Genomic DNA, 26386 nt, shown 5'->3' on the forward strand with positions numbered 1-26386 from the left:
TAACATAAAACAACTGTTCTCCAAGAGATATTCCTACGTGTCTTTTGCAAATATGTTTTTTTAAACAACTTTTAATGTGGTTGGCTAGCATAACAATGTCTCCAAGTTATGTTTTTCATACTTGTAATATCTGTGCAAGGTAAGTCGTATTTTATTTTAGAATATTGCAGACTGTCATAGCAGAAATTAGTAGATAACGTCGAGATTTTGCTAACCAGTGAAAGCTCAATTCTCATCAGGTTATGTCATCTACTAGTCACTAGAGGGCAGTGATGCGCATCATTTATGACTCCTTGGTCTCGATTGAAAATCATAATCTTAAATCATTTAGAGAACGAAACACTTATTAAAAAACTTCTTAACAAAAATGTTTTTCTCTTTCATCTCATGCGACTTTGTTGCTCAGAGTACGCTTTCCTTCCTCTCAAATTGGCGAGAAACTTCTAAAACATTTATAAGTGACTTTTATAATGTAAAGGTGTATAGACCAAGTGGAAAAATACATGCAGACATATACAACAAACCACTGGTGCTGCAAACAAACTACTCAGCAATTGAGAAACATCACTGATATCATTTTGGAAAGGGCAGAAGTCATTTCTAAGGTCTATCTATCTATCTATCTATCTATCTATCTATCTATCTATCTATCTATCTATCTATCTATCTATCTATCTATCTATCTATCTATCTAAGTACCTCTGCAATATATTATCTGCAGATAGACTGAAGTGCCACCCTAAGTCATAAATGTATTTCTTTTCTAATCCTGATCCAAAACATTAAGGTCCAGACTGTACCTGATAATCATTCGGTGTTCTAGTCTTTGGATCACTCCACCTCATTCAAAGAACCTCGTCACACCAGATGGACTTTACAAGCGTGATATGGACAATTTTTAAGGCGCACAGTGTTCCTGGGAACAATTAGACCTATGGTGTAATGCCATATAGTACCTTTGCCTTCTTTCCAAGGGCAGATAAAACCAAAGACTCGATCTTGCTGGAGCTAATGTTGCCATGTCTGATCAAATCCTTTATTTGAGTTGATACAGTGATTATTAGCTGATTTGTCTTAAGAGAAATACACACAAATGAGCATAACAATGTAAAATTGAATAGACAATATCACAGTCTGATGTGATTTTGAGCTAAAGAAAACCGAAGTGGTCTGTGTAGGCAGGGCTTATGAGTTTAGAAAAAGAAAATGCAAATTGAGCATTTTTATTATTTTCGCAGAAATTGAGCGGTGGAATTTACGTTGAATACAATGACACTCCGATAAGGAGGATAAGATAATGCATGTTTTGGCAAACCCCCTCACAAGACTAGAGCTATAAAAGAAGCTCAAGCACATCGAAGTAATTCAATGCGCTTCCTCGGATACCACGGTGCCTTCCTGCTCTCCAGTAGTAAACATGGACTTCTCCAAAAGCGCAACAGAGAGACCAGAGCCTTGCAAGGCGGAAGTCAAAGGTTAATATGGGTTATTTTAATGTTCAAAAGGTAGTTGATTCACAACTACCGAGGATGATTTCATAAAGTTTTATGTCTTAATTTTAAACAGGGACGATTCCAAATTGGCTGCAAGGAACTCTGCTGCGTAACGGACCTGGGATTTTCTCTGTGGGGGAAACCAGCTATGATCACTGGTTTGACGGGATGTCCTTAATGACCAGCTTCTCATTCGAGGATGGTTCGTTGAGCAATTAAGCTATTATTATTATTATTATTTAAATCTTGTGCTCTGCTTTAAATTTAAATATCTTTTTTCTCTCTCTCTCTGCCCTTGCAGGAGAGATGACCCATAGGAGCAGATTCCTTAGAAGTGACACCTACAACTCTAACATGAGTGCAAACAGAATAGTGGTGTCTGAAATGGGGACGATGGCATATCCAGACCCAAGCAAAAACTTTATTGTTAAGTAAGAGTACATTTATTTATTTTTTTTAGTTATTATGACTATTATTATTGTTATTATTTTGATCATTCTTGTATTTTTGCTCTGTAATTTCCTATAACAGAGCTCTGTTTAGGCTGCTGTGCTTTAATTACAATGACCATAAACAGCTGGTATCCGTGAGGCTACGACTTTATTAACATTTTTTGACATTGTTATGGAAGGTAAAAACATTGAAAGTTTCACACTTCACAAAAGTGACACGACCTTGCTTTGCAGGGCGATCACTTTCCTGAACCACACGGTGCCAGATTTTACTGACAACGGTTCTAGCAACATCATAAAATACGGAGATGACTACTATGCCACTTCTGAAACCAACTACATCCGCAAAATTGACCCGGTTACTCTTGAGACTCAAGACAAGGTAACCCTACAGTGTCCTCTTTACTGTGAAAATGGCAGTAAGTGAAACATTTTCAACTGATGGTTTTGTTTTTTGGATCATTAAGGTAGATTACATGAAGTACCTGCCAGTTAATCTGGCTACATCTCATCCGCACTATGACAAAGAAGGCAATGCCTACAACATTGGAATTTCGATAGCAGAGAAGGGAAAGACCAAATACATCCTGTTCAAAGTCCCAAATGTTTCACCCAAAGGTAGGTTGTGACATCTTCTTCTCAGACACCTCTGGGACTTCTTTCTCCTTTCAGATTTGCTACTTATTTCTCGTCAGCTTCACAATGTAGGCAAATCAAACAGTAAAGATTGTGTGTTATATTACATTCAGCCTTTATTATTGAAATCAAGTGGCTTGCTGCTACTCCAGTCTTGTCAAGTCAAGCCGAAGTTTATTTTTACAGCAAACTGAAAAGAACAGCAGACCAAAGGGTATGAAACTGCCAGTAGCAGTTAAACATAAAGCACAATAAAACTATATAACAATAAAATATATCCAGATACAACAAGTAGTGAAAGAAATAAAATACATTCATAACTAACATGATAAATGTGAAAATATTCTTCTCAACATGGGCTTAAAAAAAGAGAATAGAAATGTTTTTTTTTTTTTTTTTTTATTCTTATAATGATCAGCTATTGTCTAATATCCAAAAACAAGTTGCTCCAGAGGATTAGATGCCAATACTAAGAAAACTTATTTGAGCAATGATCGAGGAATGTCTAAAAAATATTGACTGTTGGACTTAAATCTCTGGATAGAATATAAGTGTGCAGCAGTTCAGATAAACATGGTGGTGCCATACCAGTAACACTATTAAAGACATGCAATAAAATTTTAAACAGAATCCTGGCTGTTTGCTGAAGTGGGTAGGTTGCTTTAAAGGTCGTCAGCAAAACAGTGTAAATTGACGTTATGATTTTTGAAAGTATACCTCAAAGTAAATGTTTACAAAGAAAAGCGAATGTCAATGCTAAATAGATCCTTGAGGTATCCAAAGGTTAAAGTGAACATGGAAGAAAAATGCTTTCCTAAATCAATCAGAAAAAAATTATCCAGGAATGACTTGAAAAACAATCTGAGACATGAATCTACTGTGCTCTGCAGTATCAGGGCCAGTAAACAGATCCCAAAGCAGAATAAACTGCCAAAAGCAAATCATTAAAAGCCCTCAGGACACCTATCTCTGTTCTTGTGAGGCGATCAAACCCAGACTGAAATGTTATTTTTCTCCAATGCTACTTAAATCCATAAAAGTAACTGCTCATAAGATATCTTTTGCAACACTTTTGATTGAAAAGTGAGTTTTGAGATGGCTTTCAAAGTAAAGAGAACACACAGATGTAGGTTAGCCTTTTTGATGAGATCTTGTACCACAACTTGCTTAGAGCCAGCTGGGCCACAACCAGAATGAGCGAGGAGTTTATTATACATGAAGTACATGTACCGACTGCATAAAAACAGATAAAAAAAAAAACAAAATCAGATGGGAGGGAGCACAAGGAGGTCTGCAGGTGGCAAACTATTTCAGTCCGTGAGGAGAGAGAAACTAGGTTAAGTTTTCTTTACAAAGCCCAGGATGAAGGTGAGGTACATGGATCTATTGTAGTGGAAAGCACGGAACAAAGGTTAGAAATCTTATCTTTCAAAACATAAATAGGCTGTTGTGGGCTAAGGCACAATACAATATTACTCACAAGGCTTTATTATGGAGTTCAGAGAACTCAAATGGAAATGAGAGTTGTAACGTACATTGTGACATCAGCAATGGAAACCTTTAAACCAAAGAAATGAGTGACATTCTGTGAGAGCCTTTTGTTAAGCATTGGGATTTTGACAAACTGTGTGACATTAAGAGAATTAATAACATTCATTCACCATAGTTTATAAAAAAAACCTGTAATCCAGAGACCAATTTCTCTTGGCCCCTCATCAAGATGGGATAGAAAAAGAAAAAAAACATATCTTGCCAGCAAAGTACAATTGGGTTTATGTTGTAAAGTCAGAAAAGTAGCAAGAGATTAATTGATAATTAAATGTCTAGGACATAACCTACTTTTATGTTACTACAACACAAAATGAGGGTTGCTAAGGGAATGTAAGAGAAAATAAAATACCCAAACCTACTTTTGATAAAGCGCAGCATAAAGTGTTATGTTGCGGTAACCAGGTCTCCACAAAACCAAATAGGCTACATTTTTCCTTCACACCTGAACATTTTTTATGTACAACAAGCCATAAAAAGGCTTTTTAAGTCTTCCTAGCACAAAGGTTTACATTCAGAGTTAGCTTTTAAAAAAAGAGACTACTAAAAGCCATTCCTACTGCACAAGACACCAAACTGATTTGCTGCTGCAGAATTACGTCCAAAAGGTTTGACAGAGGTATTAGTCCATCAGTGATTGGCTAGCATGTGATAAACTCTTAGATTTGGGGGTTAAATGACAATGTAGAGGATTAGGGATAAGGAGAAAGCAGTAGAAACGATACCAACTGAGGTCCAAACAATAATATAATGTGAACCTGGGTTAAGATTGAGCGTTTTGTTAAAAACATCCACTAGGCCCAATGCCACGTACAGCTCCCAACCTTTGTGAAAAGAATATTTCTCTTGCCTGAGTTTATACATGGACTCTGGGAAATTATGTATAAACAATTTGCTTGGTCATACATAATAAAAATATAAATGTGTCAAATCTGGGATCTGTGCCCAGAATCAAAAGTTGTCGGATTGTTTGTTTTTCTGGCCAACAAGCACAAATAGTTCTAATGTTATCAGTTCAAAAGTCTTAATCAGCGTGAGTGTAAGAGCGCAGTTGGATTGCCAAATGGATATACAACTTTCACTGTTAGGTAGGCACCAGTAATACTGAATGATGTAGCGATGTAGAATGCTACAAGCTGTCACAAGACTGGTCCTAGCTCATGTAAATGCATTTTATTTACATAGCACATTTCTGAAATACTTCAAGAAAGAAAAATAATAATAATTATCAGTTTTTTGGGAGTTTGTTCAAGATTAAATGTAAGATTTTTAAACTAACAGAAGTATTTTAAAGTTTCTATGTGCATTAGGGCAGCAGTGTAAGGTATGAGAACTGGGACGACTTGTTCTGTTTTCCTAGTTTTAGTGAGGATGTGAGCAGCAGCATTCCTGATCAGCTGAAGCTGGATAATTGACTTTTTAGGTACACCTATGATGACACTCTTAAAGTAATCAATTCAATTAAAGATAAAAGCATGGAGTTTTTTTTTCAAGATCTTGGTGGGATGTTAGCTCTTTAATCCTCAAAATGTTCTTCAGGGGGATGGAAGGCTGACTTTGTAGCTGTCTTTATGCGTGTCTGAAAGCTCAGGTCTGAGTGCATCAGGACACCCAGATTTCGGGCCTGATCACTGGTTTCTTGATTTAATCATTGAAGCTGTGTGCCGACTCTCGATTGCTTATCATTTCTTACATTTTATCCAACTGAAGAAATTCATAACCCATCCATTCATTGACTAGTTCTACGCATCGACACGACACTTGAAAACAAGTGACAAGATTAATAAGTTTATTATTAGAATTGTAAAATAGACAGAACAAAAGTGGGATTGATTATCAATGAACATTCACATATTGAATGATAAATTATTCCAAATACAGTCAATTGATGTAAAAATACCAACCGGCTAAGTTAATGGCTCCAGGTGTCCATCACAACCAAAAATCCTGTTCAAATAAATCAAAGGAGGCCCTGATTACAGGATGAAAGAATTGGTCAGACGAAATAAGTTTGTCTCCTCGGCTAAAACACAATTATTAAACATGTTTGTCTCGTTTTAGACAAAGGCAAGACTGTTCCTGCTCTGAAGAATGTGGAGGCGATTTCCACTGTTTCCTGCCGGTCTCTTTTCACACCGAGCTACTGCCACAGCATCGGCTTCACAGACAATTACATCATCTTCGTCGAGCAGCCTTTCAAGTTGGACATTCTCAAGATGGCCACGGCCTACATGAGGGGAGTCAACTGGGCGAGCTGCATGAAGTTTTGCCCTGATGAAAATGTAAGGAGTCACAGCAGTTTTGAGGCCTTGCATTCTGTTCATATATTTCTCCTAGAGCAAAGTAAAAAAAAAAAAAAAGGAGCTTTTTCTGCTCATATTATAAACCTTGGAAAAAGTGGGAGGGTAAAAGTACGATCCGAACTCTTTCTTAATGTCTTCTCCTTTCTGCGTCAGACTCTGATCCACTTGATCGACAAAAGAACCGGCAAAGAGGTCGAAATGAAATTCACCACTGGACCAATGGTCATTTATCATCATGTGAATGCCTTTGAAGACAAAGACCATGTGGTGTTTGACGCCATCGCCTACGACGACAGCAAGCTTTATGACATGTTCTACCTGAAAAACCTCAAAGATGCCGCTAGTTCTCAGAGCAGCGAGTACTCCAAACCAAGTTTCAGAAGGTTTGCGCTTCCTGTCAAGTCGGACAAGGTACGGTATGAAAATAAATCTTGAATTTTAAGCTGTAGCTTGAAAACGGCTTGAGATTTCTTACGGTCTGGGTCATCCTTCGGTTTTGCAGGGCGTTGGGGTTGGAGAGAATCTTGTGAAACTCAGTTACACAACAGCCAGCGCTGTAAAGGAGAAAGAGGGCAAATGCACATGCCAGTCAGAGGTGCTCTGTGAAGGTAAAGCCAAAGTCCTGTCATACAATGCTTTGTAAAAGTACTTGTGCTCTACCCTTATTTCTATCGCATAAACATCGGTTTATGTCATAATGTCCCTGCTGAAGAAAGTTATTCCTAAAACTTGTTTAGTTGTTCCTAAAATATACTATCACCACAGATGGACTCTTTTAACCAGGTCATTTCTGATAAAAATTGGTAGCACTTGACATTATTTTTGAATTAAAGAGAGATGAATAATAAAAAAAAATGTTTGCCACAGTTATCAAGTTTTAATTTAAAAAAAAAAAACATTTGACCTTTTTCGCTACCTTGTATTTATCAATGCAAACCACATAAAATAAAAGTCATGTTTGTTCCTCCAATATGACAAATTGTGAAAACATCCAAGGGTTTCAGATACCTTGGAGAATCACTTTGAATGGACACTCAAACAGCGTCAAATCTTAACAGTGTTTCTCAGCTAGTTTGTGAGCTTTGTCACTGATTTGCTTTGCAATTCATTCAGTGTTTACATGACCCCTTTTCACATGCCAGCCACACTCGGCCTGTTCCTGCTGCAGCACTTTATCTTCCCCACCTTCCAAGAAACCTCCTCTGTTTATTTCTTTTGTCTGTACTTTGGAATCTGATTAAGCTTCATCCCTGTGCTAAGTTAATATCCAAGTTTTTTCAGCCTAAATCTGCCTTTAGCGAGTAAGAATTTGTTTAGCTCATTTCGTCCTGCTTATTGAAGCTTCAAATAAGTACCATGCTACTATGTTCTTCCTATCCAGGTTTTGAATTACCCAGGATCAATTATGATTTTAATGGGAAGAAGTACAAGTTTGTCTATGGGAACATTGTGGACCAATCTGCATTGTCGAAACAGGTAAATTTCCTTCCTTTTTTCTTTGATTTGGACGTTGTGAAGTTCAGTTTGTAGGAACATCTGGATTTCATATTTCTTATGACATACTGCCAGGTTCTCAAGAGAGTTGTGTTCCTTGCAGAATGCTTCACAAAATATATTTTTAAAGTTTTTGGGAAACAGACTCTTCCTGTCAACACTGTTTCACTGATGCAGAAAGGAAATTCCAGTTGTAAAAGTACAACTACCTGCTAGGGCATCACAATGTCCTTAACGCTTTGATGTCTGAAGACCCTGTTGCAGGGTCTTCAGAATAAATTAGAATAGGTCCATTGGGCCCAGTTGTACATTGAGACACAATGAAAAGTGGAAAAAACAACTTCAATGTACGGAATGAGATGGCGTGAGATGATGACGTCTACAAAACGCGGATATATCAGCTGTTATCACCATGCAGTCAGATAAGAGTTCAAAGTAAAGCTGATTGAAAACCTAAAGACCTCTCCCCTTTAGTATCTGGAAGTCCTAAATATAGTCATCATGCAGTGGAGGGTTTATTACAGGGCATTTGTGTTGGACTGAGATAGAGATGTCTCCCAGTTCATCGTATTTCAACATCATGAAAGCCGTCCGAGTCAGCAAAGAGTCACAAGTCCATCTTCCGCAAAAAAAAAAAAAAAAAGGGAATCCCGATTGTCTGGAATGGGTGTTTGTATGACTGATAAAAGTCCTCCAACATTTTTAATTCACAAATAAAATATCCAAGACAAGATGGTGGGAAATCTTTAAAGAGAAGCTAGTAGGAAAGGAAAAAGCTAAGTGGACATTAAAACATGTAATATCCTTGGACATTAGTAATTAAATAAAGGGTGAATTAGCATTTTTCAAAGACGTTAAAACATACTCTAAATGTATATGTGGATCCATCTTGTGGTCGACGAGTCATTAGGGTGTGACATTCTGTCATACACGGTTTATTATTAGAAAAAAAGCTAAAAAGTATTCAAGAGTATTCATATTTTGCAAGTTCTTACATTTTTTTGTAATATTAAAAGTACAAACCTCAATGTATCTTAAATCAGGTTTGTGGTATAACACGCTACACAAGTTGTGTGGCGCATAACGAATGTTCAACAGTTTCAAAGCTTCTTAGAAATAGAAATCTGACAAATGTGCCATGCATATATCTCAGAATGTGGAGGAGCACCTTTCTCTACAGTTAGTCACAAGTCTTTTCGGGGAACAGAATGATTCTGCTACCTAAGTTTTTCTTCATGGATTTTGTGTGGGGCTGCACAGTGGTGCAGTCGGAAGCACTGTTGCCTTGCAGCAAGGATGTCCTGGGTTCGATTCCCGACCTGGGGGCCTTTCTGCTTGGAGCTTGGATGTTTTCCCAGTGCATGCATAGGTTCTCTCCGGGTACTCCAGCTGCCTCCCACAGTCCAAAAACAACTTAATTCCTGACTGCATCGTAAGGATCTTTACGATGCAGTTTATTCACTAAAGTTGTTTAAAAAGACACGGGTCCCTTCTATTGCAGTTGAGCTCAATTCAATTTAGTGTACTTATAAAATACCAATTCATAACACGTCATCTGATGGCACTTTGCAGAAAAAAATCACTTTTATCCAATCATACATTTATTCCAATCAATCCTAGTTCAAACTACAGCTTCCGAGATCCATTATTGCCCATATAAGTTTTCGCCAGTAAGAGTTGGTTCAAATACTCATTAACGTTTATTTGTTGTTGTTTTTTTTACATCTCCATTAGGTTGCAAAGTTTGACACAGAGACAAAGGCTATGCTTTACTGGAATGAAGAAAACTGCTGGCCGTCAGAGCCGATTTTTGTTCCCAGACCAAATGGAGAGTCAGAGGACGATGGTGAGTGTATGGATGAGCAAAAGTAAACCTGGGCGTTGAACATCAGCCTACACTGGATTGTGCGCTCTTAATCTGTGCACCTACAAAGACTTGGCAAAAGCAGACGTCTTTTTTTGTCACTGTACTACTTGGTTAATTGGTATGAATTTAAATTCTAACTCTACTTTGCAGGAGTGGTCCTGTCATCTGTCATCAACTCCAATCCAGGCCAGTCTGGTTTTCTTGTGATCCTTGACGGAAAAACGTTCAAGGAAGTTGCCAGGGCGTATGTCAACGCTGACCTCTACAAGGACATGCATGGGATTTTTATTCCGAAAGGGAACTAATCAACATGCGACATGTTTGAAGTTCACTACAACCCCCACATGCTTTTGGCCTGACTTTGCAAAATCACACACCATCGTTTATCTTACTTCCCCTGTTACCATGACAGCTTATGTGCTGGGTTAAACTGTATCTAAATATAGTAAGCTTGTGAAATGATATTCTCGTGCAATATTATATTGTTTCTGTTTTAGAGATATGTTCGGCTTGAGCACATGCATGTGTGCTTGTATCATTGCTGTTGAATATTTGCATATCACTCCATTAAAGACCGATGTAAACGCTAAGTTTGGAGTTGTACTAGTCATTGTACCACGCAGAGAAATAAGACAGGAGCTAGTAAAGGTGATTTTTACGGCCAATCAGAGACCTTGTAATGTTACTATCATCACTTACAGCACAAACATGTCATAACCTTTTTGAAGCTTTTATCCAAAGAAAAATGAGACCATAAAAGGTAAGGCTAAAATCTCACCTAGCTCTACAGAGACTGCTCTAAGACAAAATGCTGGAGAGCTGAACAAAAAAGGAAGCACATCCAGTGAACTGTTCATGACAACATGTAGAAGCAACCATTTAAACTAATGAACAGTGCAATGAAGCCAGGTGGGAGACGTTATCTAATTATTTCTCAGACTTGATAATACCAGAACAATCCTGAACTCCCTTTGTTCTCCTTTTAATAAATCAGATACCTCCTCCTTCTATGTCGTAAAGAATCAGCTGTCAACTCATTCTTTCAATATGTTTGTAACCATCTTTCAAAAAAAAAAATGAAAGCCATAAAACTAGTCGTTATAGCTATTCCCTCTCTCACAGAATTACTTTTGATGATGGGCTTTTCAATCATTGACCTGGATATGTTTTTTGAGGAGGGTTGTTTGTCAGATGCATTCGGTAAATGGAAAGAATTCATACCGTGCCTTTCTAGTCATGTCCACCACTCAACATACCGGTACTTAAAACTACAGATATTCACCCATTTTCACCTAGAAAAACACTGACATACCCGTGTCCACTCATCGTTGTGTTAGCCCACCAGTCTGTCACAGAACACCAAAATAACACAAATGAATTAAAAATATAGAGTTAAAACACCACATCAAGCATCATGTGTTGCATGTGTTTTATTTTTGACTCGTCACGCTTCAGCACAACTATAAGTGAACATAATCTCATAATTCATAGTCTCTAAACAGTTTGTGTCACATGGCTCTTTATTAGTGAAGATTAGGTCTCGCTGATGACCAGAGGGAAGCAGTGACCATGCTATTTCTCCACACACAAGCTTCTCCTCCAGTCGTCATATCACACATGATGACTTAAAAGTGTCAAAGCTGCTGTAAGTAAACTGAAAACATTTCAGAACAGTGAAATGCCTTTTCCGTGGTGTGCCCGAGTTCCTGAAGACGATAATATAGAAAAATCAACATGGGTGATGTCAGTCACCGACGTCGCAACAGTTCTGGTCATTAAAACAAACTACACCTGAGTCGCTGTACAGTACAAACAATTTTTTTTATCCACAAATATTCTGAATAATACCTCAAATTATACAAATGACTTTGTAAAATTGATGCTGTGAAATTCTTTCATTCAGTGGTATTATGGTATCAGAATTTTTTTTTTTTCCTTCTTAAAAAGTCATTTTTTGAGAGTGCATCTTCATGTTTTTGGTTTAGTTATACAAGGCAAAAATACCTTTATAGTATTAAAGTTGTTTTACTATGAAAAGGTTTATGAGCAGAGTATACAGGTCCAAGAGTCATCCCATCAAAAGTAAGTAAGTAAATAAATTATAATCCATGCATGGTTAGATCTGAGTGGAACTCAGTAGTGCAATTTCTAATAATAACCAAGCAGCAAATATCGGTTATACTCTTGGGGCAGCACGAGATCACACGTTACATTTGAAACAAGGTAACATACAAAAATGATGAGAATATAATGCATGGCAGTGTGTTACTGTATGGAGACCAGTGAAGAATGTGGATTTCAGAGGAAAATTTGTTCGTCACAAGACAGCGAAAGTTGTGACGGTAAGAAAAATCTTAGTCCAGAGCGTTTCATCCTCCAAACGCAACTGCAAAACCAATACTAAAAATATCAATTCATTACCTATTAGTGCAAAATATTCAATTTTTAAGTGATGCGTTACACAATCCTTTACGTGGCAGAAAACCATAACTTCATGTGCACATCTTGAAGAAAAGGTGCTGAAATATTTGAACAACAGCATGACCTCTAACCTGCACGTTGCCTCAGAAGCGGTGCAGACTTTACTTTCCAGGGGTTAACAGTGTGTTACCTAATCATCATTTGAATCAGCTGCGTCTGAGATTACCTAAGGCAGACGGACAAATAGAAAGTCAACAAAGCCAATTAGCTAAACTAGGTCTATGATCCAGAGGGGGGGAAAAAATCATGCAGAAAATTATTGAGCGCAAGGGAACAGCTGACAGGAGACATTAAGGGAGGGCTCCTGTGTGCAGGACTTGCAAGAGAAGATGACGAAGAGGAGGAGTGAGTATTTTCAGGCCCTGGTCACATTTTCCTGGGAGTGTTTCAGAGAAATGAGTAAAGGCAGAACAAGGGGAAGGTAAACATGCTTAGACTTAGTGGCAACTCTTAAGAACTTGCCTCAAAACCTCCTAAGGGGGCCTTTTTCGTTTTGATGTTTGTTGCCTTCCTCTTTCTGCACACCCGGGAATTGTAAAAACACATTGATTTCAGGTGCTCACATAGTTGATCACCAAACGCGGCAAGAAAACTCTGTCCTGCTGGGACGACGGCGGTAGAGGGGTTTGCTTGAGTTTCTCTCTTGGTTACAAACGGTGAGCTGAAAGCTGGTGAGTCCTGGGATTATTCTGGGCCCCTCGAGTCCATGCTTGGTCCCCATTTCAATTTAAGAGTCCTCAGCTTTAGTCTCCTCTTCTTTCGTGGAATCGTCCTGGCCTTTCTCTGCGTCCACTTCCTCGTCCCCTTACAAACAGAAACGGGAATGGTTAGACAAGACGTTTGACGAGTGGGGCACCTTTTCATTCCCATTACATTTCAGGGCCATCTTTTTCCTAGAGGATGTCGCCTGGTTTGACCTTGATGGAGCTCTGCTTTGAAATAAAGTAGCTATGCACAGGTGTAGCACTGAAAATCTGATATTTGGCTTCATCGCAGACAAAACAGCCAGATAAATCCTTGGGTGCCATTCCTTACACCGCAGGGAGGACTCGAGGGGGACGTGGATAGTTTTTGAACACACAGGATCGAAAATTGTACCCCTACGCAGATACATGCATTCCTTTCGTATTTGTCATAGAAAGTAGCAAAATACTGGACAATTTTTTTCAATTCCAGTCCAAACTGAAATCTTAGTTCTCACCAGATTTGTTGATGTTAAGCTGTGCCAGGGTTTGGGACAGGTCGGCGGCCCCCTGCGCCTCCTGGCCTGCCGGGATCTCGTGGATGGCGTTCCTGCGGCCGGATCGTCGAGAAGCGATGAAGTCCTCGTAAGTGGCCTCCACATCAGTCATCGCTGGCACGCTTTCACCATAGCATTGCCTTTTTACACACACACACACACACACGCACGCACACACAGCAACAAACCTAACGCTAGCTCCAGGCGCACACGGGTGTAAACGTGTGCAGCATTTAGGTAGAATGACGAAACTCAGAGACGTCTCGGAGGTTGTTTTTTTTTTTTGTGAGTAAAAGTGTGTGAGGAGGACACATCAGAAGAAGGCGAGACGCACTCCAGACGCTCGTTCAATACATCCCTCCCTCCTCCCCCTCTTATTTCACAACCTAATCCCCGATTAATCTGTTTTAATCTCAGTCCAGGGTACAGGCGACTCTACAGAGATGAAGATGTGCGCTGTGGTGGGGAATACTATGGAGAACTTGCAGAAAGACGTTGCTGAACCAATGCAGAGCTCAACTAAAAATGCTCAGTCAAAGGGGTAATTAACGAGGAAGTCAGTTTGCACACTGGATTACATTGACAGCTGCATAGCACTGAGATGTAGGTTAAATCTCTCTGTTGACACTCCAGCTCTCTGTATCAACCCAGCTGGATGAATCTGCCCTTTAGCAATATCAGGCTCAGGCTTTGTTTTACCTTCTCTGCTTCTTCAAATATGTCAATCACAGATTTCTTTTTTTACTATGCCAAACCGGAAATACTTCATAAGACAAAAAAAAAAAAACTTTGCAATCTAGAACCATAATTTAAAAAAAAAATCAAGGTTTCCTAAGACTTTGTTTTAAAGGGTTTTTTTTTTTTGCTCTAATGAGCTTTATTTGATAGTTAATTGACAGGAAGGTGGGTAATGAGAGAGGGGGAGGACATGCATCGAGGGTCGTCAAGGCCGGGAATCGAATCTGCGACAGCTGCATCGACCACTAATGCCTCTATATGTGGGTTGTGCTTAACCCCTGCGCCACCACAGCACACCCGAAGGTTTCCTGAGACTCTTGCATTGACTCAAAAGAGTCAATACACAAAAAAGGAGAGAGAAATTTCAGAAATTAAAAGAAGCGCACAAAGGAGTCCTGCTTCCAGATCAATCCATGGCCAGCAATAGCCGCAAAGGCGTTGACTGACCAACGCAATATTTGAACGTCTCATCTGTCATCAGCCGAGCGCACTCCCACTCAGCTGTCACTCTCAACGTGGTGTCAAAATTGGCAAAACCCAGCAGATGCCGTGAGTGCCCAACAGACAGACTGAACACAGGGAAAGGGGAGCCGCTACAGACAGCATGTAGGAATGTGGACAGTCAAATCAGGGATGATAAAGTGGTCCTGACCTTTCAGAGTCTTTTGCCCTCACTCCAGCTAAAAAAATGATGAATATCCTGTTACATTAAAAAAATTGTCGCATTTTCACACATCTGCTATGTCTCTATATTGTTAGTTGACACTTTATGCAGTTTGCAGGCTGGCCTGGACACACATATAGCTCCAAACTAATGATCAAAGCACAGCAAAACACAAGAGCCAAGATGGCCTCTCTGCCTTCTATAGTCCTGACAAAATCTGCTGGTCGTTGAAACCATTTCATTTGCTGCACTGCCAAACACTGGTAGCATTAGTAAAGAGGAGAGTTAATGAAATGGAGACCCAGAATAACCTTTGCCAGCTATTCGATTCCCCACAGAGGCTAGTGGTCTTATACAGAGCTTCCTACTGCTGGTGCGTTGGAGCCCAAAGATCCCCAAGAGCCATTTAATGCTCACACGGAAAATTTAAAGAAAGTGCTTTTATTCTTTGCTCACAAGTTTATCAAAACCCCACTAAGTTGTGTGTATTTATTTACTTATTTTTACACTTACAAGGATACTATGATTTGAACTACAGATGATCAAATGCGCTTATATTTCTTTAAAAAAACAAAAGAAACTCAAGGATTTGACAGCCACTAATGCTGTGGTGTCCTGGGAAATGAACTGTAACACACATCCACAAACACCACTGTGTGAAAATAAATCCTAACAAGTAGCTGTGACATCTTTCTAAACAGTTCCGCAAGCTGATCCAGGCAATTTCCCTTATCTCTAAGGATTCTGCTTTGGACTTGAGGGCAAGAGCAAATGATAAAGTCACAGAAATCACCCAATTACCAAACTTTTACCTTCCACAACACTTTACCACTTGTGCTTTTTTTTTTTTTATTTAATTTTATTTTTTTAGAAAATTACACCAACAAAATAAGACTGATGGGACAATTCAGTGGGAAGTCAGTGTTGCAGTTATAGCTATCTCTAAAGTCAGTTGTGCAAACAATTAACCAGGCAGGTAGATAACAAGTCTTATCTCCAAGTGGGAATTCAACTTAGGGCCCCATTCGACTTTGATCCTGTCAGATAATTTATATTTATGGTAATACTTTCACAAATTAATATTTTGTCTCTTTTTTCAGTTGGAACTAACAGTATCTAAATTTGTAACGCACACCATTATTCGATGCTTTCATTCAGTAAAACACTATACATCTTACAATTACTCATTTAAAAAAAACAAAACAAAAAAAAAACAATTGCGAATCATTGCTGTGCTTGTTATTTAGGGTTCTAAATATATAAAAAAAAAACTTACAATGAGGCTTAATAAATATGCGCTACTATAAATACCGCGGCACAATCGTGAGTCTCCAGTTGATTTCACTGATAATATCTGTCTCCGTCTCTGCGTCGCTGATGACAAAGACCCCAATCAGGCAGAGCTAGGTCAGTGTCACACAAACGGCATGCAAACTCGTTCTGCGTACGATTTCCTCCACATGCGCTCTGTGCATGGTGTGATCCCTGTCGTGATCAGAAATTTACCTGTCTGGGCTCAACGGATTCCGAATATTCGCAAGGGTCAGTCTATCCAGAAGGAGTCCGGGTACCTCGGTTCATCTACAAGGGTTCACGGCGTGAAGCTGAAGCAAGACTCATTTTAGTTCCGGGTGTTTGTTTCAAAATAAAATCCAAAACAAACGTATCTTTGTGGATCACTTTATTTGTGCAAATAGTGTAAGCTAAGGCGTGGAAGCTGTGCCATATTTAGATGCAAAATGAAAAATTAAAACAGGCGGCTAAAGACAAAGTCCCAAACTGTGTAAGACTGCTTTAAGACTCTGCCATTGGCGATTTTTGAAACGAGCGATATGGCTCACTGCTCAGGGTGCCATTGTGTAAGGGGGCAGCCCCAGTACTTATAAAACATTGTTGCTTTTTCCTCATAAAATTTCCCGTCAGTTTTTGTGATTTCCAGTGAACGGGGTCTGGGCGCCCCCTTGTGTTGTGTGTTATGAAAGCACCGTAAAATGGGGGCTGTCTATGAAGTTGGCAAGTGATTCCAGATAGTTGGCAAGTGATTGGATAATATGCTTAACAAACATTCTAAATAATAATAATAATAATAATAATAATAATAATAATAATAATAATAATAATTAAAAACTCATAGTGAAATTCATGATTTTGTGATTCTACTTTTGAAATTCCCCCCAAAATATTTTTTGATTCTGTTTCTTGGCTTTTAAACAACTTTATATTAGCGCAAGCATCAAAACCACAACATATTTGCTGTTCAAACCTGGACTGAATTATTTTCCAGTGCTTGCAGATGCTTTGATGCGCCTTTCCCACTCCTCTCCTCCAGACTAGCAGCAGCAGCAATTAGGAAACACCTGGTGGAACTGTGAATCTGCTGAGCTTATCATGCAAACTACTTCTCACCCCAAGACTCCTAAGAATGGTTGTAAACGGCTTTGGTTGTAATTAAGGTGGCGTATCAGAAAGAGTATCAGAACGAGCCGGAGCTTCTTAAAAAGAGAGGCCAGTTTCGTAGGCATCAAATTGCAATTTCTTTTAAGTCATGTTTGATACATAAAGCATTTTTAAACTTTAGGTTTCAACAATACCTTTTATCCAAAAATATTACACTACTTCCTGTTTTGTTCACATTTCCAAATCAAGAGGCTGTAGAGATTCTCTTAATGGCTAAAAATGCAGAAGAATTTTTTTTATAAGAACAAAAAAAGAAATGAAGGAAAGAGAATATATTTCCTTCGATACTTGAATTAAAAGTACAAGGAAGTCAAAGTCTGGCTGCTACTAGCAATAGTTGTTTGTTTACATAGAAACGTGTTTGTATCTGTGTGAAACAGAGGACAGAAATTACAGCCAGTTTTAGAACAGTGGTCTTATTGTAATGAACGGAGGAGATGCATTCTTTCAATTCTATGCAGCTGTTTGTGAAGCGGTTCTTTCAGATGACACATGTTCCCCATCTGGCAAACTGTGAACTCCCAAGTGTTTGAATAGAGCCAAATGTTTGACCCAGCATATGTCAGCAGGGCAACACTGATTCTCTTAGTCTGGGAATTAAAGCAATGTTACATAATATATTATTCGTACATGAAATGTCAGTTCAGGCTATTTGTATACCTCTGTTTCACAACAAGTCACATTCCATTGGATTTTAGAAGACAAACAGGGATTCACAGTCGCAACAAGCAACAGTCTCAGTGCCGCTTTATTAATTACGAAGTACCAGCACTTTTTTTATTAACTAATGTAGAAAAACAGGCACACACATATTATATCACTGCAATTGACAATGTTTGCTTTTTTTTTTGTTAAAGTAAGAAGGAATACATGCTTGATTCCCGTGTACTAACAGGCCACTTGACCAATATATTTTTTGAATTAAATGAATAAATAAAAACTCTGAGGTCATAATTCCTTCCACGCCCCGTCTGTTGTAGTGCTAAAGCAAAGCAGTACGGTACAGCAGATGTAGTGCTTTGGTTTTCTATTGGTTGTACCTGATTTAGCAACCAATAGAAAACGCTGACGTTAAAATGTTAGTCACTATTTGTAGCCAAAGATAAGTACTGTCAAGATAGTTATTCCACAAGCCATTGGTTGGATTATTATTATTATTATTATTATTATTATTATTATTATTATTATTATTATTATTATTATTATTATTATTATTATTATTATTATTATTATTATAGTACCGGATCATGACGTTAAAGAACGAACTAAATAAAAAAGTAAAAAAAAAAAAAGAAAAAACACAAACAAAATATGTAAACGTTGTAATTGGACGAAACTTTGCAGTAACAAAAACTTTAAACTTACTATTATGTTATTTACTAGTTAATTAATAAATTTATTTATTTATTAGTTTTGCTAAAATGTGGTTTTCGCTATAAATTCTTGACTGTTTCGGTCATTTTTGCGAAACCGGAAAAGATACGGAGGGAATGCTCTTTATTGCCCAGGCTACGTTGGGCCGTTTGGCGTCAACGGCAGCAGCATCAGACAGGAGAATAACCTAATAATGGAAGAATTTCAAGGTAAACTAAATAGATGTCCCTTTCCTCCTTTGTGTAATTTTTATTTTTGCCAAACTCGAACTTGCAGCATCTCAGCGTTACACATTCAGAATTACCATTTTAAATGTTATTGCTGCGTTTGCTTTACCGTTTTTTTTTTTTTGACAGCGACCTCTTTTGTTTGGGATTTAGCCCAAGTACAGCTAAGGTAATGTTGGGATAAAAAGCAAGCTAGCTGCTAACTGGGTGGGTATGATTTATCACCACAAAAGTGGCCCTGTGTTAGCTTTACTGCTATCGATGGAACATTTTAATGAATGAACTGGACTGGGGCGTCGTCAAAAATGCATTTCATTGAACAAACTTGAATCATTATTCTTTGTACAGTTTTTAATGTGTTTGTTATTCATTGCATTTAAAAAAAAACATGTATATAATACGTCTTGTTAAGAGCACAGTATCAGAGTAATGAAGAGTTAGCATTGTTTCATTTGTTTATCTGGTCTTCTTACAGATGGTCAGACTCCTGGTGAGGAACTGTCTCAGTGCAAAACCTGTAAAAGATTTTTCTTGCCCAATGTTCTGGTAAATAAAACAACTTTCTTCCAAATACTTTGTAAGATTTGTATCGATTCAGTGTCGTAAAAATACACTCATTTGGAAGATGGTGTGGTTTTACCCCCAGCTAAACCTTGTCAGGAAGGGTTTAGGCCCTTCAAGCATTGAAAGTTTTAAAGTTGCTAGACGATCACATTTTCCTCTGTCCGTCAGCTGACTCGAGCAACAGGATTTTGGTAAAGAAAAAAAGAGAAAAAAAAGCTTCTATAGAGAAGGGTTCAGGTTTTAAGGAAGCAGTGGAATAGAATCACATTTGATTTATAATCTTTGCATCAGATCAATTGACATTTTCACAGACCTGCGTTAAAATAATCAAAATAATTGTTCAACATCTTCAGGTTTCGTAGGGATCTTGTATAGGAACCATGTTCCTCATTAATGTATTTATCTTTCCTCCAATAGGAGAAACATGGTAGAATTTGCCAAAAGGCAGCGGTTAAAAGGAGAAAAGTTTTCGATTCGAGCCGACAGAGAGCTGAGGGCACAGACATCCCCGTACTAAAACCGATGAAACCAGTGGTAAGTCGTGAGATGAAGGGCATAACATTCCAACACCTTTTTATTTTATTTATTTTAGCAAATTCAATTGGAGCCATTTTTAATCAGGCTCTGGACAAATGTTATAAATTTGAGATTTTATTTTAAATTTGTCAGAGACTATTTAGTCAGCATTGGTTCATTTATTTTTGCAATACATTTGTGCACACTTTAAAGATATTTAGTCAACCATGTAAGCTAAAACCCCAACGATGTGTAGCATTAACATTCGAACTGTTCAGAAAAATGAGTTTATGTACGATGGTGTATTATAGCCATTGTAGATGAAGGGAAAACAAAATATGGTCACGGAGGAAAAATCTCGTAAACGTGTCAATATTTTTTGACGGCAGTTTTAAATGACTATAACGGCATAAATTTCCATTAAAACTAAGAAACACTATGACATTGCAATGTCAGAAAACACCAGTTTTTCTGACTTTCAGAGAATATCTTAGTTTTAATATTGTAAATGTATGCCTTTGGTCGTAGAATTTTTTTTTCTCGGAAATGTATAATTTTTCGACAGAGGATATCTGCATTTTTTTTTGTCCGAAATTTGTGTATTCTATAAATGTTTACGTTTTTTGGTGGGAATTTACTCCCTAGTGATCATGTTATTTATTTATTTTTTCTATCTACAATGGCGCTAATACTCTTATCGTATGTCATGTTAAAACTTGCTCTCTGCACTGGATCAGTGCTTGATCCCAGTACTAAATTAATTGTTAGAATATTCTCAGCATTCTGATCTTCACTCTGATGAACAACTTGTACATAAATCTTTGCGTTTATTTTCAAATGTGAAACATTGTCAATTGTATTTCAGTCACAAACCTCAGCTGCCGCACAGAAAGTAAGTTCACTTGCTTTACTTTTTTTTTTTTTTTGCCTTCTTTTCTATATACGGTTGTTTTGCATTTGCTCACACTTTCTGGCCTTCTGAATACTCACATATACCCTTGGAGCAAACGGTAGTTGAAAGCATGTCAACTCATGTTTGTGATGTCAGTATAACGAGAAAAATCAGCAGATTGTTTTTAGTGTCGTTTCAGTTTTTGAACTCTGCGTGTAGTCAAGTCTTGTGCTGTGACTCTTAATGCTGATGTCTTCTGCTTGCAACTCTGCAGTCCCTTCAGGCTTGTCAAATAAAGGGGATTTCTCTCAATAGCTTCCTTAAAATGTTTAATTTGTTCTCTGTCATGCCTTACGGTTTCTAATGAGGTCAATCTGAGTTGCATAAACTCTCGCGCTTGATCTTAAATTGACTCAGGAATCTGTTTGTCTTAATGCCATCTAGCTTTCAACTCGCATCTTCAATGTGGCTTCTGGTTAATCAGTATTAATAGGACAAACTTTAGTTAAATAAACCCGTCACTGGCATTTTGAAAAGTCTTGAGAAATAAAAAAAAAAAAAAAAACATGTCATGAAAGTTACATTGAAAGTGCAGAAAAATAAGGAGGGCTCCTACTAACGATTATTTTAGTAATTGATTATTCAGATGAGTGGTCAGTTAATTAGGATATAGAAACTGGCACATTCCACAGATTTTTCATTGAACCTCTAAAGCTGTATTTTATATAAAATATTAGAAGAACATTCTAACAAATGGACTTAATGCAGTTGAACAGTGCAGCTGTAGGACGAAATAGGAAGTCAGGCCAACCCAGACAGTGCACTGAACTACTTCTGTCATAAATGATTAGCTTTAGATAACACTTGGACTGCAGCTATGAAGTATTTATTTATTTATTTTTTAATCCTAGTACTCTAAAAAGCAAGTCTGATGTATCCATTGCTCATATTCACTGTATCAGAGCAGTGGTGGAAATTCCAGGCTTAAAAGATTCCAGATAAGCAAGAACTTTGGACCTCAGGGCTGCGTAGAAACATTTTCTTAGTGTCACGTTCTAAAACCGTGACTACAGAGACGTACCGATCAAAAGCAATCTGTGCTAACAAAATCGTTTCCCGCCAGGCCGAACCTCCGAAGAAGCCGTCCAACTGGCGCAAGAAACACGAAGATTTCATCGCCACCATTCGAGCCGCCAAGGCCGCCACTCTGGCAATGAGGGAGGGGGGACCTCTACCCCCGCCTCCTCCCCCGACTTACGATCCAGGTAACAAACAGGTGGATTTTTATTCATTTTAGTTTGTTTTTTTTTTACATAAAAAAAAAAAAGTACACATCATGTAATCTGTGTACCAAACCTGCTTTGTAGATTACATCCAGTGTCCTTACTGTCAGCGGAGGTTCAATGAGAACGCCGCCGACAGACACATCAATTTCTGCCGGGAGCAAGCCGCTCGCATGACCAATAAAAACAAGCTAGTAGATGCCAAGAAGACTCCGCTTCGCACACAGGTACGCACACGCACGACAATAACCAAATCAGTCGGAGCGCATACCGCTCGTCTCTTTTGGTAGAAAGTTTGTCTGGCGTAATTGGATGTTAAACACAGAAACTTCATGAAAAGACTCCCCCGTCAACCATATCCAAAAACCCCCCAAAAAACTGCTATGCTACTACTAATAAACTTAACTTTTAGCTAAGTTAGCAAGATTCCAGGAAGTGCACGTCATTTTGCAATTCAACCGTAAGGAAGAGTTAAGATCAGCTGTACGTTGGAACAACTTGTGAAATGACTTTGAGGTAGTGTGATGGTCTGGTCATGCATAACATGAGTGTTATCCTGACTGACGATTTGATGAAGGGATAATGCATCTGGACGCATTCTCAAGTGTCAGTTGATTCATTCAAATGTCACGGAAGAAGAATGAAAAGGACAAAGTGAATGACCTGTTGTTGCTCGGTTGATTCTTTTGTTTTCATTTCTTTAAAAGTTTTTTTTTTTTTCCTGGCACTAGATCATGAAAGGAAAAGGATAAAGAGACAAGTGGGGAAGGTGTGAAGCAAAGCTTTCAGAGTCGGGAATTGAACCGCGGGTCGCTACGTTGAGGACTAATAGGCTCTGAACACGCTCTACCCCTACACACACTTTCATTTTAGCCCATTGAAGCAGTGTGTGTGTTTGTTTTTTTTTTCCCTCTAAAGGTGAAGACAGCAGGCAGAAGATTTGCAAATATAAATTCTGAAGATATTGTGATTTGGCTTCCTTTTTAAATTATGATTATATTTTTTATTTTTTTTTAGCTTTTACCTGCTGATTTCATCATTTTATTTTTTACCATAACACATATTAGAAAAAAATACTGCTTCAAGTTCTTTGATGGCAATAGTAGTTTCGAATTCTTATCTAAATTTATGGATCAAAGCATATGACCCCAACCTTTATCTGATTTATACTGAACTTAAAAAAAAAAAAAGCACATCAGAATGCCCGATGTTTGAAATTTAGTTTTTGCAGCATTTATAGAATACCAAAAATGTTTTATGCCTTTTTTTTTATTTAACAGTTGATTGGTACGTTTCCTTGTTTTTGTTTTAAAAATGTATTGCAAACAGCTCATGACTAAAGGTTTTATGATTCTTTTCAACTGTGATACCAACATTTTCATTGAATTGTTTAAATTTCATTGAAAAAAACACTTGAAAATCAAATCAGTGAGATTGAACATGAGGCTTTTCCTGGTACAGAGTTAAACTCCTCAGATACACTTCAAGCATTGTATTTTACGTGACTGCCACTGTATGTTGAAACTTTACCATATGAAATTCCTGGCCAGACGCTTGAGTATTTCAAGTTGTCATGCCTCCGTTCTGTCCTCAGTTTAAGCCTCCTGGTCCTGTAAAAAAAACAACCCCTCCTGGTACATCAGCACTCCCCTCAACTTCTTCTCGTGTGCCCCCGAGACCCCTGGGACAGTCCGCTGGTAAGGCAGCACGGCTGTGTTCATCTGTAAGCATAAGCTGCTGTATTCACACTGAACAAATATGTATGTAGTGGATTTTATAGTAGAATTACTTGCCCAAGAGCCCGATGTCCAGACTTCTTTTTATCCTCTGTTTTCCCCCTTTTTGTGACTTCCATAAAAGAGATTGTGTGTGTCTGTCTGAAGGAAAGCAACCTTTTTCTTTTTTTTTTTTTTGCATGATTCTAGTTCCTTAAATTTCTCAGTGGGGTGTTACGGTGCCACATTTTTTCTTGTGATTAATTGGGTATGTAGAGCTTGTAAAATAAACTTGTTCTTGTTCCACGAGAGACGGAAATAATAAAGATAAAAAAATAGAAGCCGGTTTATGTGAGCTGGGATTGTGTGTGTGTATGTGTGTGTGTGTGTGTGTGGTGTGTGTATGTGTGTGTGTGGGACTATGCTAATGTAATAAATAAAAACAAACATTTTCTTTAAGATTATTTACACATCTTTACCAGAACGCCAATAAATATACACTGTATATCACCTCCATTAGCTCCTCCCGGTAAAAGAAAATGTATTGTTAACGGAAAACTAAAGTTTATTATAAAACGGGAGTTACATTTGAAATATTTTAAAATGCCAAACAGGTTGTTCCCTTAGCGATCAAAACCTTGTTTGTAGGAACTTCTTCACAATGCTCTACAGACGCACATCCATCCAGAAAAAAAAAAGCTCTATTCATGCATCTCTTAAGTTTACTATGTGATCCACAGATATACATACAGATATTCTCCCTGTCATATTAATCATGTCCCTTTTCTTTACCTTATCATTTCACTCGCTTAAGTAAGCCCATCAGGTAAGACAAACTCAGCAGGACCAGTGAGGAGGAATCTCTCTGGAATCCCAAGCCCACCTTCAGGGTGAGTCTGTTAACTCACATGCTTCAGTTTAGAGGTGCACTGATAAACTGGCTCTGACTCCCCTAATATTTAGATTGACTTTGTTGAAATATTTAGCGACTTTTCAGAGAAAATAAGAAAGGACGATATATGTTTGTCAGAAATAACATACCTTTTCCAAAATAACCTCTTGATTAATATCATATTTTCATTATGGTAGTGAAAAATCATAATTAACAGAGATAAAGACTTGAAAACGACCATCATCAGTATGCGTGCAGTCACATCTTTAAAATGTGTTTCAGCTCCACACACGGTTTATTGCTTAGATCATTTTTGTTTGGATGAAGGCTTGAGTAAAATATTTGGATGTGAAAACACTGATGAGCACTCTTGCATATTTACTGTTTTAGTTATTTCTCTTTTAAGTGTGTCTGTACAGGAATACTTCACTTTCCATTAAAAACATGTCAATGAAGGGGGGGGGGGGCAAAAAAGCTCAATAACTAAAATGTAATCATTACATAAGAGCATATCATCTTGCTTTAAAATGTATAGTTTATTGAAATGGTATTCTCACCTCTTGAGCTGAAGACATGTAATCCAGACTGTACTGATAGCCATATAAATGTGGGACTGTAGGTGATTTTGTAACTAATTGTTTTAGGCCAGAATTAGTTTGGGTAGATGTCTTGCAGTGGAGATCGGTGTCTCCAAATCCAGTCCTCACTGTCATCTGCTTTTGTTGTCGTTCTCTCTCAGTGTGGGAAATAAGGCCAGAGGTGTAAGCTCAGGCTACGGAGGTGTGAGGAACTCTCAGGTTGGAATAGGAGCCAACAAAAAGCAAGCTGACGCCAACATGTCCGGGTAAATTACCTCCAGCTTCTCAAGAGGTCACTGGGAGAAGTACTCTCCAACCTTCACCTCCCTCTTGTGGTGTTTCTGGTGAATTGCAGCCATCTTAAACTGCAGCAGCTACAAATTTAAAATTTCTTTTCTCCCTGTTTATCATTTTCCTTTTTACCTAAAATGTCACTTGCTACTTTTATTTGGTATTCTAATCCTGCAGGACTGCGGTTATTAATACATTTTTAACTTTCTGCTTTTCAGGAATGACGTTGACATCGGTAACGGCACCGTGAAGAGCAAGTTCTGCCACGCCTGTGGCGCCAAGTACCCTGTTGACTCAGCTAATTTCTGCTGTGAATGTGGGATTCGGAGGATATGCATCTGACAGAGGTCAAAAGTCGGTGAAGGGACAGGAAAGTAGGGATGTGTCTGTGCTTAGTTAGCAGTGAAGAATATCACCAAAGTTAATAAAGACTAAGAACAGATTTTCCATCTGACCCACGTTGTTGCCGGTTTCCTGTTAGCTTGAGGGGCATGGCTAAGATAAAAGCTATACTGCTCTATGCAACAATATGGTAGTGATATTCCTCAGTATGTTGCTGAATTATTTTCTTTGAGCGGTCTCGATGGTAAACTACAAAGCTTTAAATATCTTAAACCCCTTAACTGTCGAGAGGACACCGGCGCCTCCAATTGTCTGAAGTGTAAAGGTTTCTGGTGACAG

At 38.2% G+C, this 26386-nt stretch overlaps 3 protein-coding genes across 4 annotated transcripts; 2 read left to right on the plus strand and 1 right to left on the minus strand.

The window, feature by feature from the left end:
• Nucleotides 1–7: 7 nt before the first annotated feature.
• Nucleotides 8–10383, plus strand: bco1 (beta-carotene oxygenase 1). Its single transcript, XM_008438732.3, has 11 exons — nt 8–1475; nt 1567–1695; nt 1795–1924; nt 2180–2327; nt 2413–2563; nt 6191–6411; nt 6586–6843; nt 6935–7040; nt 7814–7908; nt 9661–9772; nt 9944–10383. Exons 1-11 carry the CDS (start codon nt 1418–1420, stop codon nt 10096–10098), a joined length of 1563 nt encoding a protein of 520 aa, XP_008436954.2. The 5' UTR covers nt 8–1417; the 3' UTR covers nt 10099–10383.
• An 822-nt stretch (nt 10384–11205) lies between these two features.
• pkia (cAMP-dependent protein kinase inhibitor alpha) lies at nt 11206–16594 on the minus strand. Its single transcript, XM_008438733.3, has 3 exons — nt 16423–16594; nt 13476–13654; nt 11206–13078 (listed from the first exon to the last, which is right to left on the minus strand). Exons 2-3 carry the CDS (start codon nt 13624–13626, stop codon nt 13002–13004), a joined length of 228 nt encoding a protein of 75 aa, XP_008436955.1. The 5' UTR covers nt 13627–13654; nt 16423–16594; the 3' UTR covers nt 11206–13001.
• A 2233-nt stretch (nt 16595–18827) lies between these two features.
• Nucleotides 18828–26159, plus strand: zc2hc1a (zinc finger, C2HC-type containing 1A). 2 transcript variants are annotated; one of them, XM_008438735.2, is made up of 10 exons: nt 18836–18956; nt 19450–19520; nt 19956–20072; nt 20920–20946; nt 22070–22211; nt 22314–22456; nt 23824–23926; nt 24759–24834; nt 25576–25680; nt 25924–26159. In XM_008438735.2, exons 1-10 carry the CDS (start codon nt 18941–18943, stop codon nt 26045–26047), a joined length of 924 nt encoding a protein of 307 aa, XP_008436957.2. In that variant the 5' UTR covers nt 18836–18940; the 3' UTR covers nt 26048–26159. The 2 variants fall into 2 exon arrangements, with proteins under 2 accessions (XP_008436958.2, XP_008436957.2); XM_008438736.2 differs by lacking the exon at nt 20920–20946 and having other exon boundaries at nt 18828–18956.
• Nucleotides 26160–26386: the final 227 nt, after the last annotated feature.

The sequence above is a fragment of the Poecilia reticulata genome, chromosome 20 (genome assembly GCF_904066995.2).
Source record: "Poecilia reticulata chromosome 20, P_reticulata-male-v2, whole genome shotgun sequence".
NCBI classification, from domain to species: Eukaryota; Metazoa; Chordata; class Actinopteri; order Cyprinodontiformes; family Poeciliidae; genus Poecilia; species Poecilia reticulata.

What these genes read in the sequence shown, in the direction of transcription:
- bco1 (XM_008438732.3), top strand. Translation starts at nt 1,418, where the DNA reads ATGGACTTCTCCAAAAGCGCAACAGAGAGACCAGAGCCTTGCAAGGCG. An exon ending in CCCAAATGTTTCACCCAAAG is followed by an intron (nt 2,564 to 6,190) that starts GTAGGTTGTGAC and finishes GTCTCGTTTTAG; the next exon opens with ACAAAGGCAAGACTGTTCCT. An exon ending in TTCCTGTCAAGTCGGACAAG is followed by an intron (nt 6,844 to 6,934) that starts GTACGGTATGAA and finishes TCGGTTTTGCAG; the next exon opens with GGCGTTGGGGTTGGAGAGAA.
- zc2hc1a (XM_008438735.2), top strand. An exon ending in TCCCCCGACTTACGATCCAG is followed by an intron (nt 22,212 to 22,313) that starts GTAACAAACAGG and finishes CCTGCTTTGTAG; the next exon opens with ATTACATCCAGTGTCCTTAC. An exon ending in ACCCCTGGGACAGTCCGCTG is followed by an intron (nt 23,927 to 24,758) that starts GTAAGGCAGCAC and finishes CACTCGCTTAAG; the next exon opens with TAAGCCCATCAGGTAAGACA.
- pkia (XM_008438733.3), bottom strand. Translation starts at nt 13,626, where the DNA reads ATGACTGATGTGGAGGCCACTTACGAGGACTTCATCGCTTCTCGACGA. An exon ending in GCTTAACATCAACAAATCTG is followed by an intron (nt 13,079 to 13,475) that starts GTGAGAACTAAG and finishes TCTGTTTGTAAG; the next exon opens with GGGACGAGGAAGTGGACGCA.